This window comes from Sarcophilus harrisii, chromosome 2, assembly GCF_902635505.1.
Source record: "Sarcophilus harrisii chromosome 2, mSarHar1.11, whole genome shotgun sequence".
Taxonomy (NCBI): Eukaryota; Metazoa; Chordata; class Mammalia; order Dasyuromorphia; family Dasyuridae; genus Sarcophilus; species Sarcophilus harrisii.
Genome location: NC_045427.1, coordinates 124,735,946 through 124,753,069, shown reverse-complemented (window position 1 = coordinate 124,753,069; position 17,124 = coordinate 124,735,946). Strand labels below are relative to the sequence as shown.

The window sequence follows — 17,124 nt, the reverse complement described above, 5'->3', positions numbered from 1 at the left end:
AATTAATTTTCAAGTTTTATTTCAGACTGGTTATTATTTCTTTCAAAGTTACAAGCAATAAAATCTTTCACAATTACAGTTTCATGCACTTGGCTGTCTTGGCATTTTAGAGATCCTTGTATAAGAAAACTATTTACAATTAAAAAAAAATCAAAATGAATAGTTTTTAGAGCTATTGGAGCACAATGCTGCTCCGCAGGGATCACTAATTCAATTGCTCCTGGAAATGGAATGACTGTCCCTTGCAAAAATCTGAAGAATGGGACAAAGAGTCGATATCCACACATGGAAATGTTTTCTAAACAAGAAAGTAGCTTGAAAAAGACAACTCCCTCAGTGTTGGAAACATGGCTGGATATGCAGCCTGAAATCTAATGACATGTGGCACAGCACCAATTTCTCAGGAAGCTCATTGGATTTTGAAGAGTCAGGAGTTTTCAGAGCATGGTACACTGGTGAAGAGTACTCATTCATAAACAAGGGACAACAGTAGAGGACAAGGGCTTGCCTGTCCCTACCCTCCACTGCTAACCTAATCTTATAACTTGAGAAAGGAAATGCTGAGCTCTGCATGGTCCCTTGAGGTGAGGACATTTGAAACTGTTTAAAAAAAAAAAATTAAAGTATATGACACACCCAGTTTCATTCCACAGAAAAGTTATGACGAGCAAGAACAGGGAAACTGATTATTTATGGCTCCCACGGGGGACTCCGTCTCCCATCCACTTCTGTTTCAACATGGTATAAGACATCAGCTAGCGTGTGCTCCACCACGGCACCCCAGCCCATGTCACTCATCTATAAGTTGGAAGACAAACAGGAATAAGATCATTAAAACAAGGCATAAGACATCCATAAAACAATGCTGACACTTTAAATCAATACCCACCGGGCGGTAAGTGAGATCTCTTGGAGGAAACTTGAAGCAGGGTCCAAAGTTGATAGAAACCTGAAAGAAATTTCATATACATGACACATACACATTGATGACTCTTTCTCATTAAATGTAGCCTTAATGTTTGGGGATTGTCCAATTACAGAACTTTAGGATGTTAACAACTGAAAGAACAGGATCTAATCCTCTGGAAAACACAGTTCAAAAAAGTGATATGGCTTGCTCTAAATCACGAGTCAAATGAGTGAGCAAGGGCAAGTATCTCTTGACTTCCAGTTCAGGTTTTCCAATAAATGAGGAGATTACTCATACAATGACTTTTAATTTTACTTAACTGTCTATTTAATTTGCCACATCTGCCACCAAAATAATATTGAAAGTTCAATTATTAGCCTAAGAACAAGAGAAACATTATCATTTAACAAAAAATTGATAACTATTATAATAATTTCTATTTAATTAGAGATGTACAGTTTATGCTTAATACACAGTAACTCATCTTTTTAAAAAAATTCATTTAAAACAAATAGAAAAAGAAAAAAACAAATTGTCATGTGCACAGCAGAACATACTAGGAATCTAAATATGTAACAACATATTTCCATTTCAAGGAAGCATATATAATAATAAAACATTATAATTAGAACCATCCATCTTTTCTTGTTCCCTTATAGGTTTTCTGCTGTTCTCTTTTTACTTTTTTCCTTCCTACCTTCCTCAAGCAGGCTACAGTTAAGTATGGATATATTTATGTTTACAGACATAAATGCACACATATGCACATCCATACAGATATACACACACATATGTATTATCTTATTTCCTATCTTTGTTAACTCTACTTCTACCAGCAACTTGTCTTACTATTAATGAACTTCCCCCACCCCTCTATTAGGATCCTGCCCTTATCCTCTCCTTCCACTATACCACTCTATACTCCCCTGCCTTATCCTATTCTCTTCTGATTTTTTAAAATAGATTTTGGAGAGTGCTATATGTGTATTGTTTCCTCTTTAACCCATCCCCAATACGAACAGATTTTCAGCACTATCAGTCCTCTTTTCCTATCAAATTCTTCTGTGTGGGCTCTTGCTATTTCATTTCATTCGTATAGCATTACCTTTTTTTTTTTTAATAGCTTTTTATTTACAAGTTATATGCATGGTAATTTTACAGCATTGACAATTGCCAAACCTTTTGTTCCAATTTTTCCCTTCTTTCCCCCCTTCCCATCCCCTAGATGGCAGGATGACCAGTAGATGTTAAATACATTAAAATATAAATTAGATACACAATAAGTATACATGACCAAACCGTTATTTTGCTGTACAAAAAGAATCAGACTCTGAAATATTGTACAATTATATCCTGTGAAGGAAATCCAAAATGCAGGCAGGCAAAAATATAGGGATTGGGAATTCAATGTAATGGTTCTTAGTCATCTCCCAGAGTTCTTTCTCTGGGCATAGCTGGTTCAGTTTATTACTGCTCCATTGGAAATGATTTGGTTGATCTCATTGCTGGAGATGGCCAGGTCCATCAGAACTGGTCATCATATAGTATTGTTGAAGTGTATAATGATCTCCTGGTCCTGCTCGTTTCACTCAGCATCAGTTCGTGTAAGTCTCTCCAGGCCTTTCTGAAATCATCCTGCTGGTCATTTCTTACTGAACAATAATATTCACATACCACAATTTATTCAGCCATTCTCCAACTGATGGGCATCTACACAGTTTTCAGTTTCTGGCCACTACAAAGAGGGCTAGCATTATTTTTTCTTATATAGTTTTGCTTTTTAGAATCACATCATACTCACCTCTACCCCAATTTTTCTTTTGGACCACTCAAATACTAATGACCATCTTGGACATATGGTTTATATTTCCACATATAAAACATAAACAGTTTGTCCTTATTAAATCCCTTGAAATTGTTTTTGATGTTGGCTCTTACATGTTTTTTTAATACTATTTTATTTTTCCAAATATATGCAGAGATAGTTTTCAACATTCATCTTTGTAAATTTGTGTTCCAAACTTTTCTCCCTCTCTCCTCCTCTACCTCCTCCCATAGACAGCAAGCAGTCCAATATAGGTTAAACATTTGCAATTAATATAAACATATTTCTATATTTGTCATGCTGTGCAAGAAAAATTAGATCACAAGGGGAAAAAAATGAGAAAGAAAAAAAAAGTAACAGTAAAAAAGGGAACAAATACTATCCTTTGATCCACATTCAGTCTCCAAAGTTCTCTCTCTGGATGTAGATGGTACTTTCCATCATAAGTCTTTTGGAATTGTTTTGAATCACTTCATTGTTGAAAAAAGCAAAATCCATCAGTTGATCATTGCATAATCTTGTTGCTGTGTACAATGTTCTCTTGGTTCTATTCATTTCACTTAGCATCAGTTCATATAAATCTTTCCAGGTTTTCTGAAATCAGCCTGTGCATCACTTTTTATAGAACAGTTAATATACCATTATATTCATATACCGTAACTTATTCTTGGCTCTTGCATTTTAAATTTTTGTGTTCAGGTTTTTTGTAATAAAATCCTGAAAATCTAATTGTTTGCTGAATGTCCATTTTTTCCCCATTCAGTATCATATTTAATTTTGCTGAATATAACATTTTTTGGTTGTAACCATAGTTCTTTTGATTGTTGATTTATAGTATTCCAAGACCTCTGGTCTTTTATTGTAGCCATACTGATTCCACTTATAGCTCTACCATATTTGAATTGTTTGCTGTTGTTGCTGGCTCTTTTTGATCTGAGAGTTAGTTTCAAAATTTTGCAATCATATTTTTCTTGTAGGAATTCTTTCAGGTGGTGATTAATGGCTTTTTTCTACTTCTATTTTCCCTTCTTGTTCTATCACTTCAGGATAATTTTCTTTGATTACTCTTGTGTTATATTTGGTCATAGCTTTCAGGTAGTCCAATTATTCTTATATTTTCTCTTCTTGATCTTGGAGATCCAGATCTTTAGATCTGTTGTTTTTCTTATGAGATGTCTCACATTTTCTTCTATTTTTTCATTACATTTTATTATTTTTGGTCTTTTAAAATGTCACTGTTTTACCCTTGTCCAATTCTAATTTTCAAAGAGTTATTTTCTTCCTTAAGACTCTGGATCTTCACTGATAGTAACTGATGTGAGTAGAACCAAGACAACATTATACATAGCAACATGTTCAACTCTGATGGATGTGGCTCTTTTCAACAATGAGGTGATTCAGGACAGTTCCAAAAAAACTTGTGATGGAGAGAGCCATCTGCATCTAGAAAAAGGACTGCAGGAACTGAATGTGGATCACACCATAGTATTTTCGCCTTTTTTTATTGTTTTTTGCTTACTTTTTTCTTCTCATTTTTTCCCTTTTTGACTGATTTTTCTTGTGCAGATGATAAATGTGGAAATATGTATAGAAGAATTGTACATGTTGAACATGTTTAATTGCTTGCTATAGGGGGATGTAGGGAAAAGGGAGGGAGAAAAATTTGTAACACAAGGTTTTGCAAGGGTAAATGTTGAAAACTATCTTTGCATGTGTTTTGAAAATAAAAAGTTGCTATTGTTAAAAAAAAAAAAATCAAACAAAAAAAGGAAAATGGATCCTCTTTCCTAATTGGTTTTCTTTTCATCATCTTATTTTTCTTTGATTATTTGTAATTTTTTAAAGGTTTTTCCTTCAATCTCTCTCATTTGATTTTTAATATCTTTTTTGAGTTTTATGAATTCTTTTTGGGCAGGTAATCATATAAATTTACTACTTGGGATAAGAAAGGCCTTTTTTTTAAAACTTCAATATCCTCCTCTGAAGATGAACCTCAGTTTTTCCTATTCCCATAGTAACTACCCACAGTTGGGTTCCTTCTCCTTTGCTTAATCTTTTTTTTCCCCCCAAAGTAAGAGCTTGTTAGTGTAATCACCTATAATCCTAGAGATGGCAGTGGAGATGAGGGGTTGGGGGAGGAATGGGACCTCTGGCTTCAGGCTTTCCTTCAGTTTTCCCCTCTATTAGAAACCCAAACAAAAACTCCATCTTTCTGTTAGTGCCCGTAGCCAGCAGCTGCCCTGCCCCACTGCTTCTGCACCCAGCAGCAGTGTGCTGGTTCCTTCTGGCCCAGGACGGCATCTCAGCAGCACAACTGAGCCTGGTGTTCCTTATCAGTTGGGGTGCCTTCAATCTTCTTGGACTCAGATCCCAGCTTCCTCATCTTCTCAGGGAGGAGAAGGTTCCTCCAAAGTCAGCCTGGCCCAGGGCTCCCTGCCTGCTGGAGGTCACTTTATACTTCACACTGACCAAATCTCTGTCCTAGGTTCTTTCTTTGGAATCTTCTCTGGGTATCCCAGGAAGACCCCTGTTCTGTCCCAGTTCTTATTTGTTTTTCACCAGTCTGTATGCCCTGAGGGGCAATTTAATTTTGTTTGTGAGGAAAATCTAACGCTGTTTGTGAGGAAATCTCCGCTGTGAGAAATCTCCGCTGTTTGTGAGGAAAATCTTTGTGAGGAAAAGCTTACAATTGTCTGACCTATTCTGTCATTTTCCCCAAATCATCTTCATCTGACTTTATATCTGAGCACAATAATGATATAAAGAAGGTAGAAGTATTCATTTTATAGTTGCTCACTTAAGAGGTAAGGAAACTGGAGCTTGAAGGAATAAGTGATTTGCTCAGCTGCTAAGTGGCAAAGCTTATACTTGAGCTTTACAGTAAACATGGTAGACACTTAATATTTTAAATTAAATTTATCGAATTCTGACTCCTCATCTAAGATGTAGTTCTAGGTATTATTATTCATCACAATATTAGATTCAAATATTTGAGGCTGTAGTAGCCCTTAGTGAAGCCAATAGCTTTTATAACTATTAAATTTAGGATAGAAGTATCAAGATGAATCCCCTCCCTATTATTCAAACCAATTCAATAAACAGTTATTAAGTACTACTGTAGAGAGAGCAGAGGAGGGAAGATTCACTGGGGAAGATGCAAAGACTGATATTACATAGATGGTGCTCTCAAGGAAATTCTAATTTAAGAAAGAAAGATATGTACATTAATAAATGATACAAGGCAAAATGTGATGGGATCATAAAATCACAGATTTAGAGCTAAAAGGAACCTCAAAGGTCATCTAGTTTTACAGATGAGTAAAGATTGTATTGTTATCGAGTAGAAGAGATAGAATTTGGCTGTAGGATTTAAATCCAGTCCACTTTCCATTGCACTTTTGCAAGAGAAACATGCAGACAGTGCTGTGAGAATTCTAAGCAAAGACCACTTACAAGTAGAGGGAGATGGAAAAGAAGTTTATGAAGGCTTCATAGACGAGGTGGCCTGAACAAAGGGATGAGTCTTCACTCCGCAGGAATGGAGAGTGGGTGCATATTGTGGACATGGAGAGGACATGAACAAACATGTGGAGATGGGAGAATACAGGTAAACAGACATGAGAGTTTGGTTGGAATGTGGACAAAGTTGGGGAGGGGTGGGGGTGGAGCAGGTTAGGAGATAAGGCTGAAAAGTTTAAGCTGGAACCTGTTCATGGAGGGCCTTGAATGTCAGGTAAGAATTTACAGTAGCCAATGAGAAGTCACTAGAGGCTTGTTAGTAGAAAAATGACAATCAGAATGATGTTTGAGGAAGATTATTTAGGAAGCATGTGAAAAATGAAGTGGAAAGGGAGAGAATAAAAGCAAGAAGACAGGAGTGTAAAACAATAATCTAAGTGAAAATGAGGAATTTAAGTAGGGTGGTTACAGGGGAGGCAGAAAGGGAGGGACAGATGAAAGAAATAGCAGGGAAACAGAATCAATAAGGCTGAGCAACTAACAAAGTAAAACTAAGAGCGAAAGTTATTAATAATAAAAGTTAACATTATGCTTATTACCACATGTCAAAAAAAAAAAAAAAAAGATCAAAAAGATGTCTGGAGCTGGTCATCCTTTTCCTTCTATGTCCATGAAGTGAGGAATTGGCAATAACAGGTCCACAAACTTCTATCCCACATAGCTAATGTTTCCTGTAAAGTTTCCAGGACTCAGCTTTGGTTCTGAAGAATTTAATAATACTGACCTTTTCACTAAAAATAAATGCTCATTCTATGACTCTAGACCTATTCTGATTCCTGTTGCAGAACCTAACAACTGTTCTCTTCCCCCACCATCTCTAGGATTTGTTTCAGAAGATAATACCCAGACCTACCGTGCAGCTTTTATACAGTGAGATGGCAGGAAAGTAGACTCCTTCAAAAATTTCTTTGTAGGCCACTCCTTGGCTGATACCATTTTTGAAGAATATTATCTGCAAGATTAAAATTCAATAGCTTTAACTTGGAATGATGCCCCAGAAGTTTTCGAAGTGTGCATTCTAGCTAACTGTCCCTGACAGAGAACAGAGAGGAGAGGGGTCCCTAACTGCAGAAGTACTTAAAGCCACTCTTTTGGAGACAGCAGAATGGCTGCTCTCCCCCTTTTCCCTGACTGTGGAACAGCCGAGCACATTACACTGTGCCACAAAAAGGGTGAAAAGGGATTGTTTCCATGAAACCTGCAAAGATTTGTACAAGCTGGTGCAGAATGAAGTGAGCAGAATAAGGGGACAGCATAACCACCACACTGCACAAACAAATGACTTGGAAAGACTTAAGAATTCCAATCAAATCAATGACCAACCATGAGGAAGAGGACACTATTGCCTACCTCTTTAAAGAGATGTCAAGGAATCGCTGGGGTGGAGTGAGATAACGCTTTTTTCTTTGGATACAGCCAATGTAAGAATTTGCATTGCTTGTCTATATTTGCTACAAGGATTTTTACCTCCTGAATTAGGGGTGGGAGGAGAGTAAAGAAAAGAAAATTTGATTTCTGCTTACTGAAAAAAAATTAAATTCAATTTAAAAAAAAGAATGGCTTTAAAAGGAAAACTTTTAGTTTTACTATCTGAAAAACATACTGGATTGAAGGCATTATAAGAATGGGCAACAAAGTACAAGGATACATTCTGGTTTATATAAATAGTAATTTTACACACATATACACACACATATGATGATAATTATGTTTTATGTCTAAATGTCATTTTCTAAGTTTCGAAGCATTTTCACATTTATTATTGTCATCTACTCATATTCTTCTTTTCTTCACTGAAGTAATTGAGTTTCAATGACTTGCCCAGGTTCACACAGGTAGGAAGTGTTAAGTGTCTGAGACCAGATTTGAACTCAGGTCCTCCTGACTTCAGGACTGGTGTTCTATCTACTGTGCCACGTACTTGTCCCTACTCGTTCTTTTTATCAGAAAAAGCACATACATTTTAAACATATTTGCAATTGTTCTGCAATCTGCTACCAAAAGATAAAAGTTTTTCATAAACAAAATAAATTCTCATTCCTTTTGGCTCAGGGAATTCTTCAGTGTATTGTGCTTAATTGTGCTTTGAATTATGTATTTCTACTTTCTGTTGTGCTTTACAACATGTTTGTAAGCTTTTTGAGGCTTTTTAAAATTATCTTTTTTCTTTTTCTTTCTGTCCTAATCTACACCTCTTATATGAATGTAAGCTCTCTGCAAGCAGGACTGCTTCATTCTTTGTTCTTTTATTCTCAATGTCTAGCACAGTGCCTGTCACATAGTCGGTACTTAAATCCTTGACTAATCCTGGAAGTCCTTTCTACTAGGTTTCTTCTGTCTTACTCCTTTAAAGCTACCTGGTTGTTCTCTAAGTTCTCTACCCTCTGTTCAGCACTTTCATCCTCAGAAAAGGTTTTTCTGAAGCAGGTTTTTGAATGAAGCACCTTCATTCAAAAGTGGAGATTACCTTTTTTCTCTTGTTTTCTTGCTGAACAGCTGCTCATCCCCATTTACTTCATTTTCATTTATTGTTTTTTTCTAAGATGCTCTGGAAACTATCTTATTTATTCACCCACAATTTTTTCTAAAGTACTACCCTTTCTCTTCATCCTTTTCTTTTCTGAAAACCCCAGATGACTTGTGCCAGATACCACCAGTTCAGTCGTTTCATTCCCCCTTCTGCCTAACCTTCAAGACACTGGCTCAGCTACACATGCCTTCTTTTTAGTCTCATGATTTTTGAGTAATGTTATTTTTACAATGGCCTTGTGAGTCACATGGGAACAGGTACTTTTATCCTTGTCAGACAAATGAGAAAAGGGACAGGACTAGTTCTGTCCAAGCGACCTGTTCAAAGTCAGTCTCCCGATTTCTAATCTGAGAGCTTTCCATTGTAACATGTCACATTAACTCTTCATGCTGAATCTCATGCACATTCTTTAGTGGAATTTCTATGCTCTTTTCTCTAGACTTTTTTCCTCTGGATTGCTCCGAAAGCAACTTTTGAGCAAACCATAGCCCACAAGCTTTAACTACAACTTCAATAAAAAAATGTAAAAACTATTCTTAACTTGTGGGCCAAAAGTCACATTTGAACCAAGGGCCATAGTTTTCCAACTCTTTCTTTAGATCTTTTAAATACAAAATTTAACTCACTTGACTATGGGGAGTCTGCTTGAGGCTTTTCTCAGCTTTATCCACAAAATCCTTTTCTTCAAAATATAAGTAACTCTTGAACTTTATCAAAGCCTTGAAAAGCAAGAGAGAGAGAAGAGAAAGTAAGAGTCATGAAGCATTATCCTGAGTATTATTTCATGATATGAAATAACAAAATAACATAACTGATGCCCAGTCTTAACCCTTTGGGATTGAGATTCAAACCCCTCAGGTACTGAAACACTCACCATGGGTTGATTTCACAACTGTCTTCCTCACTTCCCAAGAAGTAATTCAGTGCATATTCTGTATGAAAAATTGTCATAAAGACATTTGCTGACCTTTTATAAGTTCAGTCTGGACAGCTTATTAATTTTGAATTGATTCTTGAATTTTATGTAGCTACACTTCATAAAAACCAAAAATAAAACTGAGATTTATGTTTTATATATATATATATGTTTTCTTATGGGAAAGCTTGTAAAATTCATCTGTGGATATAGCAGAAGTTCTTGAACTTTTCTGTATCCTGGATCTTTCTGGCAACCAGTCTGGTGAAGCCTCCAGATAGACTCTACCTCAGAATTACATCTTTTAATGCTAAAATAAAATATATGGGGCTAAAAAGGAAGCCAACTCTACTGACTTAGATTTAAGAATTCTTATCAATCGTGGTTTGAGAAAATGAAGTACATCTATATCTATGATATACGACAAGGCAACTGGAATTAAGAGACTTGCCCAGGGTCATACATTTAATAAGTATCAAGTGTCTGAGTTCTCCTAACTCCAGGGCCATGCTTTATCTTTTGTGTCATCCAGCTGCCCCCAAAATATTTCTTAAAAAGTAACTTTATGGACTCTTAGGTCCAGTACCTCTGAATAATAACAAAAAGAATGTTGTCTAAATGTTTCTTTTTTCTATTCCCTAAGATTTGTCTGAAACAAGCAGTTAAGAGCACAATATTTAATTTAATTCTCTAAGTCATAGCAGTCACAACACAGCTAGAAAACATGCTGGTAAATCACACTAACTTTTGTTTTTCTCAACAATGTTCTACTGCTTCCTATTTTCCAACTCAAATCACAGTGTTTCATGAGACTTGATGAAATGACAAGAGGCCCAGACTTACGAGAGAAACATTAAGTGTATAAGTTTCTATTATATAATCCCCAGGCCCTCTCATATACTACCTCTTCAGAATCCCCCTTTCTTTTCTAAAGTACAGTCTATTCCTTTTTCATGCACTATTACGTTTATGTTTAGTCTACAGTAAATTCTCAGGATTCTAGAATATAATGATTATAGTTTTAGATTCTAATTCAGTTTACCCATTTTGCTTAACCATTTTTCTTTTCTTTTCTTTCTTTATTTGTTTTATTATAGCTTTTTATTTACAAGATATATGCATGGATAATTTTTCAGCATTGACTCTTGCAAAATCTTCTGTTTCAACTTTTCCCCTCGTTCCCCCCATTTCCTCCCCTAGATGGCAGGTAGACTAATACATGGCTTAACTGTTTTTCTTTATTGGAAGGGAGTAGGGATTAGGATATAAAAATGAAAAGGCACAACGCCAACTAAATGAAAAACAATAAAGGGACTGCTTGAATGGTATCTCCATCATGACAGTGAAACACAAGCTGGGAAGGGGAACACTGACCTTATCTTTATAGGTGTCAGGCAAAGACTTAGCAGTTTCTGTCTCCTCAGGAAGATTGATATAAAATCCCAGTATGTCGCCTTGACCATAGCCAGAGGAGTAGCGCTTGCCAATGGACTGATGAAACTTGGTCCCCTTCTTGCTCCGCCATGAATAACTGAATTTGTCATAGCCCAGAGGAGCTTGGAGGTTACCTGTCCCAACAAAATATATGGAGATCAGAGGGTCAGGTGTACTTTGGTTTTCTACAGTACCGATTCTTTTTACATTTCTGTCTGATTTGCTTTACTTTCTTAATATGGCCCCAACTCAATGTTTTTGAGACTATAATTACATTACCAGTGCTCAAGATTCAAAGCACTGACAGGAGTACCAAAGGAAGTGTATAAAATGCTTATAAAGTTCTAGCCCGCAGCCATGCTCAGCGTCCCCTTTACTGCCACCTGCTGGGACAGAGCTTACCGAGCGGCTGGGACCAGCCCAGCCTGGCAGCCGTGTCTGGAGGCATCTCATCCACAGAGATCTCAAAATACCAGGCCCCTTTCCGAACTCCATGGGAGGCTCGAACCATTGAGTAGCCCTTCTCTCCGATCACAGTGAGTCGGTCATCTGAGATCTTTAGTTGAGGAGCTGTAGTAATGGAGATCAAAAGATTGTTTAAAGAGCTAACTGTTCTTGGGCTAATGAGGATAATGACTCATTTACACAGTTTTCAGGTTTAAGTATTTTCCTCACAACAATCCCCCCTAAGGTGAGAAATATGTTATATCCCTTCTCTACAGTAGGAAACTGAAAAAGTAAAGTAACTTGGCTGGGTGGGCCACAGAGCTAGAAAGCAACAGAGCTGATGTTCAGACGTAAATCCTCTCACTCCAATCATTTTCTCAGAGAAAGGGCACAGAGAGGCACACAAACCAACCAAATGGACAAAGACCCTGGATTTCAATGGAGTGCATTCAGATACAAGGAAGTCTGGCAATTTAAACCCATAAAAACTACTCCCCAAATGCAGGAAGCACTGATTTAAAAATAACATCAATCAAATACTAGCTGTGTCTTTTCTTCTCCCAATTTAAAACAATAATGATAGTAAAATGTCCCAACATCACTTGTCCCATCTCACCAAACAAACTCTAATCATTCATTTGGCTTTTATCTAACTTCTGATTATGGTAGAAAAGCCAGTGCTCCCCAACAGATAACCTAGTTCCAAAAGACTACCATCGATGACAGTTTTACTTTCTTGGATTTAAATCAAACAATAACCTGGACAATTCCTCACATGTCTTGATGATTTTCAAACCTAAGGATTCAACCATAATCTTCTTCTGAAGCTTATCATCCAACTAGTAAAGGAATTCTCTGGCAAAAAGATCATCTACTAAACTGGAGAAGGGCTTCAATCTGTATTAGCAAAGGAAATACCTGTATCACTGAAATTAGAGATACTTAAAGTATTGAATGAAGTAGAAGTCTCCACTCAAGTCCTTCTCTGCTGCCTCACTGTGACGTGGAGATGATATGGAATTCTCAAAAGGTTATGCAAAACAGCATAATCTCTGGTCAGTCCTACCAAGCTAGGAAAGCTGACAGATAATGTATATCTCATCTGAAGGCAAACCTAGCTAACTCTGCTGAGGTATATTAAAGGCTTGACCTCTCACAAAGACTGTCTAGCAAAGTAAGGGAGCAGTTGTGACCTTCAGTGGTTGAAGGAATTCACCAAGACATGACATTGTAGATCTTGTAAATGCCGATGGAACAGAGTCTAAAAAAAGTTAACTTTGTAAGGGACAAAGTTAATGATATCCATTCAAAATAACACCTGTTTTCTGGCATAGTAGGCACATAGCGCACCTCGGTCATGAAGCGCTAACAAAACCCGTTCATAGAGGCAGGCTCGGTAGAGGTCTCCTGGAATAGGCTTCCCTGCCCAACAGTCTAGTTCCAACTTCTCAGGATCTGGAGCATGCGGGTCTGGTTCTGCGAGAATGTACCGATAACCATCTTTGTTGAATGGGTGTTCCAATGGATAGCCATGAGGGGGAAGGCGCTGAGCAGAAAACAATGGGTCACTAGAGAAAGGAAAAACCTAAGAAGTTAGCTCAGATGTCAATAATATATTATTATATTTCTTACATGGTCAGATTTCCTCTAAAAACACATTCCCAATTCCCACATATTTTTTATTCTTTGAATGCATCATTTTGTTTCTTACAAGAAAACAAGAAAGGCATCTATTTAGGACACTGGTTCTCAAACAACCTCTCACCTTGAACAACTTCTAGTTATTCTCTAAATGCTAAGTTGAAATTTAAGGCATGTGATTGGTGTTTATGGGATTCCCTGAGACACAATAAAGGATTTTTTAAAAAAGAGTTTTATCCATATATTTCTACCATGTTTAACATATATTGGACTACTTGCCATCTAGGGGAAGGAGATAGGTGAAGGGGGAGAAAAACTGGAACACAAAGTTTTGCAAGGGGTAATGTTGCAGAATTATCTATGCATATGTTTTGAAAAATAAAAACCTTTAATAAAAAAAAAAAAAGAAAAAGAGGGTTACAATATATGCCCCATGCTAACATCTGACTCTGATGCTGCACTGTGGTTCTTGAAAACTATAATGATCAAAGACAATTGTTGGCAGATTCTATCAAATTGTAAAGATTCTTTGTATGGTCTAGTGATGGACTGTATTTTCAGGCCTAGATTTGCTAAGTTTGTAAAAGATTAGCACCAAAGGAAAGAAAATCAAGTGATGAATTTTTGAGACCACACCAGGACATTTAGTTGCCTAAATTGTAGAAGGATGGCAATCTGCACAAACAGAAGGGTCATCCTTATAAAGTATGGATCACAGAATCTTTTAATATCGAAACTGTGCTTGAAAGTCATGGGAGAATAAGGAGAAAAGGTGAGATAACTGTATTACTGAGTAACTTTTCTGCTACCAACTACGACCACTGCTGTCAGTCTGGATAAGGAGTGAAATGGTTGGTATCAATTTTCAGATCTAAACCAAAGAAGGAAGAAGTGAGGGGACATGTGGGAAACCCTGTCCACAAACATCACATGAAATCCTAGTTTCTTTTTTTTCTTTTAATAGCTTTTTATTTACAAGTTATATGCATGTAATTTTACAGCATTGACAATTGCCAAACCTTTTGTTCCAATTTTTCCCCTCCTTCCTCCCACCCCCTCCCTTAGATAGCAGGGTGACCAATACATGTTAAATATGTTAAAGTGTAAATTAAATACAAAATAAGTATACACGACCAAACAGTTATTTTGCTATACAAAAAGAATTGGACTCTGAAATAGTGTACAATTAGCCTGTGAAGGAGATCAAAAATGCAGGCGGACAAAAATAGAGGGATTGGGAATTCTATGTAATGGTTCTTAGTTATCAACTTTCTTTCGCTGGGTGTAGCTGGTTCAATTCATTACTGCTCCATTGGAACTGCAAATCCTAGTTTCAATCCTTCTTCCCTATTCTCCATTCTGTCCTTTGTCAAGATCCTCTAATTCTTATTTCTTGTGATTCTCACCCCAACACTATGAAAAGGCTCACAGATCAAACAGCTGGAGATGGATTGAGCAGGGGACATTGAGCAGGGAGATTCTGCTTTGCAATGACATCAGAATGGATAGGATAGCTGGTTTCTGATTCTTTCCTCTTTACTGCTTAAGAAACTCTTGTTTAATGTATAACATATATTGGATTGCTTGCCACCTAGGGGAGGGGATGGGGAAAGGAGGAAAAAATCTGGAGTACAAGGTTTTGTAAGGGTCAATGTTGAAAAATGATCCATGATATGTTTTGAAAATAAAAAGCTTTAAGAAAGAAAGAAAAGAAAAGAAAAGAAAAGGGAAGGGAAAGGAAAGAAAAGGGAAGGGAAAGGGAAGAAAAGGGAAGGGAAAGGGAAGAAAAGGGAAAGGGAAAGGGAAAGGGAAAGGGAAAGGGAAAGGGAAAGGGAAAGGGAAAGGGAAAGGGAAAGGGAAAGGGAAAGGGAAAGGGAAAGGGAAAGGGAAAGGGAAAGGGAAAGGGAAAGGGAAAGGGAAAGGGAAAGGGAAAGGGAAAGGGAAAGGGAAAAGGAAGGAAGAAGGGAAGGGAAGGGAAGGGAAGGGAAGGGAAGGGAAGGAAAGGAAAGGAAAGGAAAGGAAAGGAAAGGAAAGGAAAGGAAAGGAAAGGAAAGGAAAGGAAAGGAAGAAGAAAGAAAAAAAGGAAAGAAAGAAAAAAAAAGAAAAGGAAATAAAGAAAAAACTCTTGTTTAGGAGATTAAATGATGAGGAAATTGTTTTTTTCCATTCAACCTTTGGAGAACATGCCTCTTTAGCTAATGAGGCTAGTGCCAGAGCCAATTGGTATTGGTGTTTCTCTTTACCTTCGAGCCTTCTTGGTTGTTCCTGTGGTCCCTCCATCCTGCTGTTTGCGCTTGGCTCCTCTTCCTTTTCCACTGCTTCCTGCTGCAATTCCCCCTTAGAAAGAGAGGAAAGCTCATTATCAATTGGTTGTGATGGAAGGGAGACAAGAATTGAGGACAGAAGGGACTAAAAAGCTGAAGTGCATCTGTGTGGCACTAAAGGCAGCCTTTTTAAAAGGACAACAAACTTGATTTCACCCTGACTCTGAATGACTCCACTAGATAATAAATTCTATGAGCATAGGGAACCTATCTTCACTAAACTCTGACTCCCCACAGGGTGTAGCACAACATTGGGTTGTTCTGTGTTCAGTAGATGCTTAATAGATGTATGCTGAATTGAGTCTTTTAAGTATTCTTCTCAGGCCAAAATGATTCAAATCATAATACACAATACTCTAAGTGCATAAAAAACAATCTTTTCTTTATCAAGAAAACACAACTAATAGTTTACTTCCTAAGGATACAGATAAATGCAATTTCATTCACAGGTTTCCAAAAATCCATAGCTAAAAAGAATGAAAACAAATAGATTTTTTGCCTTTCAAAATCAGAACATTTACAAAAAGAGAATATCCTCATAGTAAGCAGATTTCTACTTGCTAAATTTAACAGCACAAAATACACACCCCAAAAGCATAATAAAAAAACACAAGATCTGCTAAAGCAGTTTAAGCATTTAACTTCAAATATCAACCAAATGAAATACACCAAACAAGGAAAAACAAAAACAAAAGCACTAAAAAAGGTGTTTCTCTCCAGTGCTGCCTAGTCAATTTCCATTGTTACCACTTTAAATATCAATTTTACACAATTCAAATAGGTGGTTTTAAAATTTAGCAAGATTTTTGGGAGTCTATTTCATAGTAATGTACTGAGTTTCCAAAATATTAGATTCAAGATAGACTAGACCTGGGCTGTGATATTAAATGAAAGTATCAGTGTGAGTGGATGTGTATGTATGTATACACACACACGTTTTATAAGCAAAAGAACACATCTAAACACCAGACTAGTACTTTGGATATTTCTGAAATAAGGAAATCAGTATAGCTCTGCCCACCTATCGCAAATAAAGTTAGTTTAAATATTTTTATGTAACTGTAGGCAAACACCTTTATGTAAACAACAACTGCATAGAGTACGTTATCTAGAAGTGTAGCAAGCTTGTAAAATATCAGCATACCCCTGTGGCAGTAAAAAAGGAACAAGGTCAAGGAACAAGATCATATTCTGCCCAAGCAGGTCAAGGAGTATTAGAGAACTAAGTTCTTAAATTATAACAAGGAGATCATCTGGTTCCTCGCTAAGTTTTTTGATTATTAAAACGGGACCCAAATGTTTCTAGTTTAATTTAGGTTACCCTAACACATTTGGCATTTTGGGGGGTATAATTTACATTTTAATTCTTAGTGATGTTTTTGGTTATTTTGAACAGAATAAAGGGCATTAAGAAAACTGGCCATGCCAGGCAGAATATGACAGTGTAAAAGCTTCTAATTACTAACATCAAAACTGAAATTACAGTTTCATATTAAGTTCTATGGTCACCATTTTAAGAATGCTTTAGATTTTTAAAAATTGGTTTTAGCTTCTAGGACAACTGAGCAAAAAAGCACT

General features: G+C 36.7%; 1 protein-coding gene across 2 annotated transcripts in view; it reads right to left on the bottom strand.

Moving 5' to 3' along the window:
- ASH2L (ASH2 like, histone lysine methyltransferase complex subunit) overlaps nucleotides 1-17,124 on the bottom strand; it is a 28,950-nt gene continuing 11,826 nt past the window's right edge. For both annotated transcript variants that reach the window (XM_012539977.3, XM_012539978.3), the window contains 8 exons: nucleotides 15,466-15,559; nucleotides 12,932-13,149; nucleotides 11,537-11,704; nucleotides 11,075-11,268; nucleotides 9,411-9,503; nucleotides 7,108-7,206; nucleotides 890-949; nucleotides 1-798 (listed from right to left, as the gene is read on the bottom strand). In XM_012539977.3, the coding sequence (XP_012395431.2) occupies nucleotides 691-798; nucleotides 890-949; nucleotides 7,108-7,206; nucleotides 9,411-9,503; nucleotides 11,075-11,268; nucleotides 11,537-11,704; nucleotides 12,932-13,149; nucleotides 15,466-15,559 (1,034 nt within the window). In that variant the 3' untranslated portion in view covers nucleotides 1-690. The remainder of the gene's footprint in view (nucleotides 799-889; nucleotides 950-7,107; nucleotides 7,207-9,410; nucleotides 9,504-11,074; nucleotides 11,269-11,536; nucleotides 11,705-12,931; nucleotides 13,150-15,465; nucleotides 15,560-17,124) is intronic.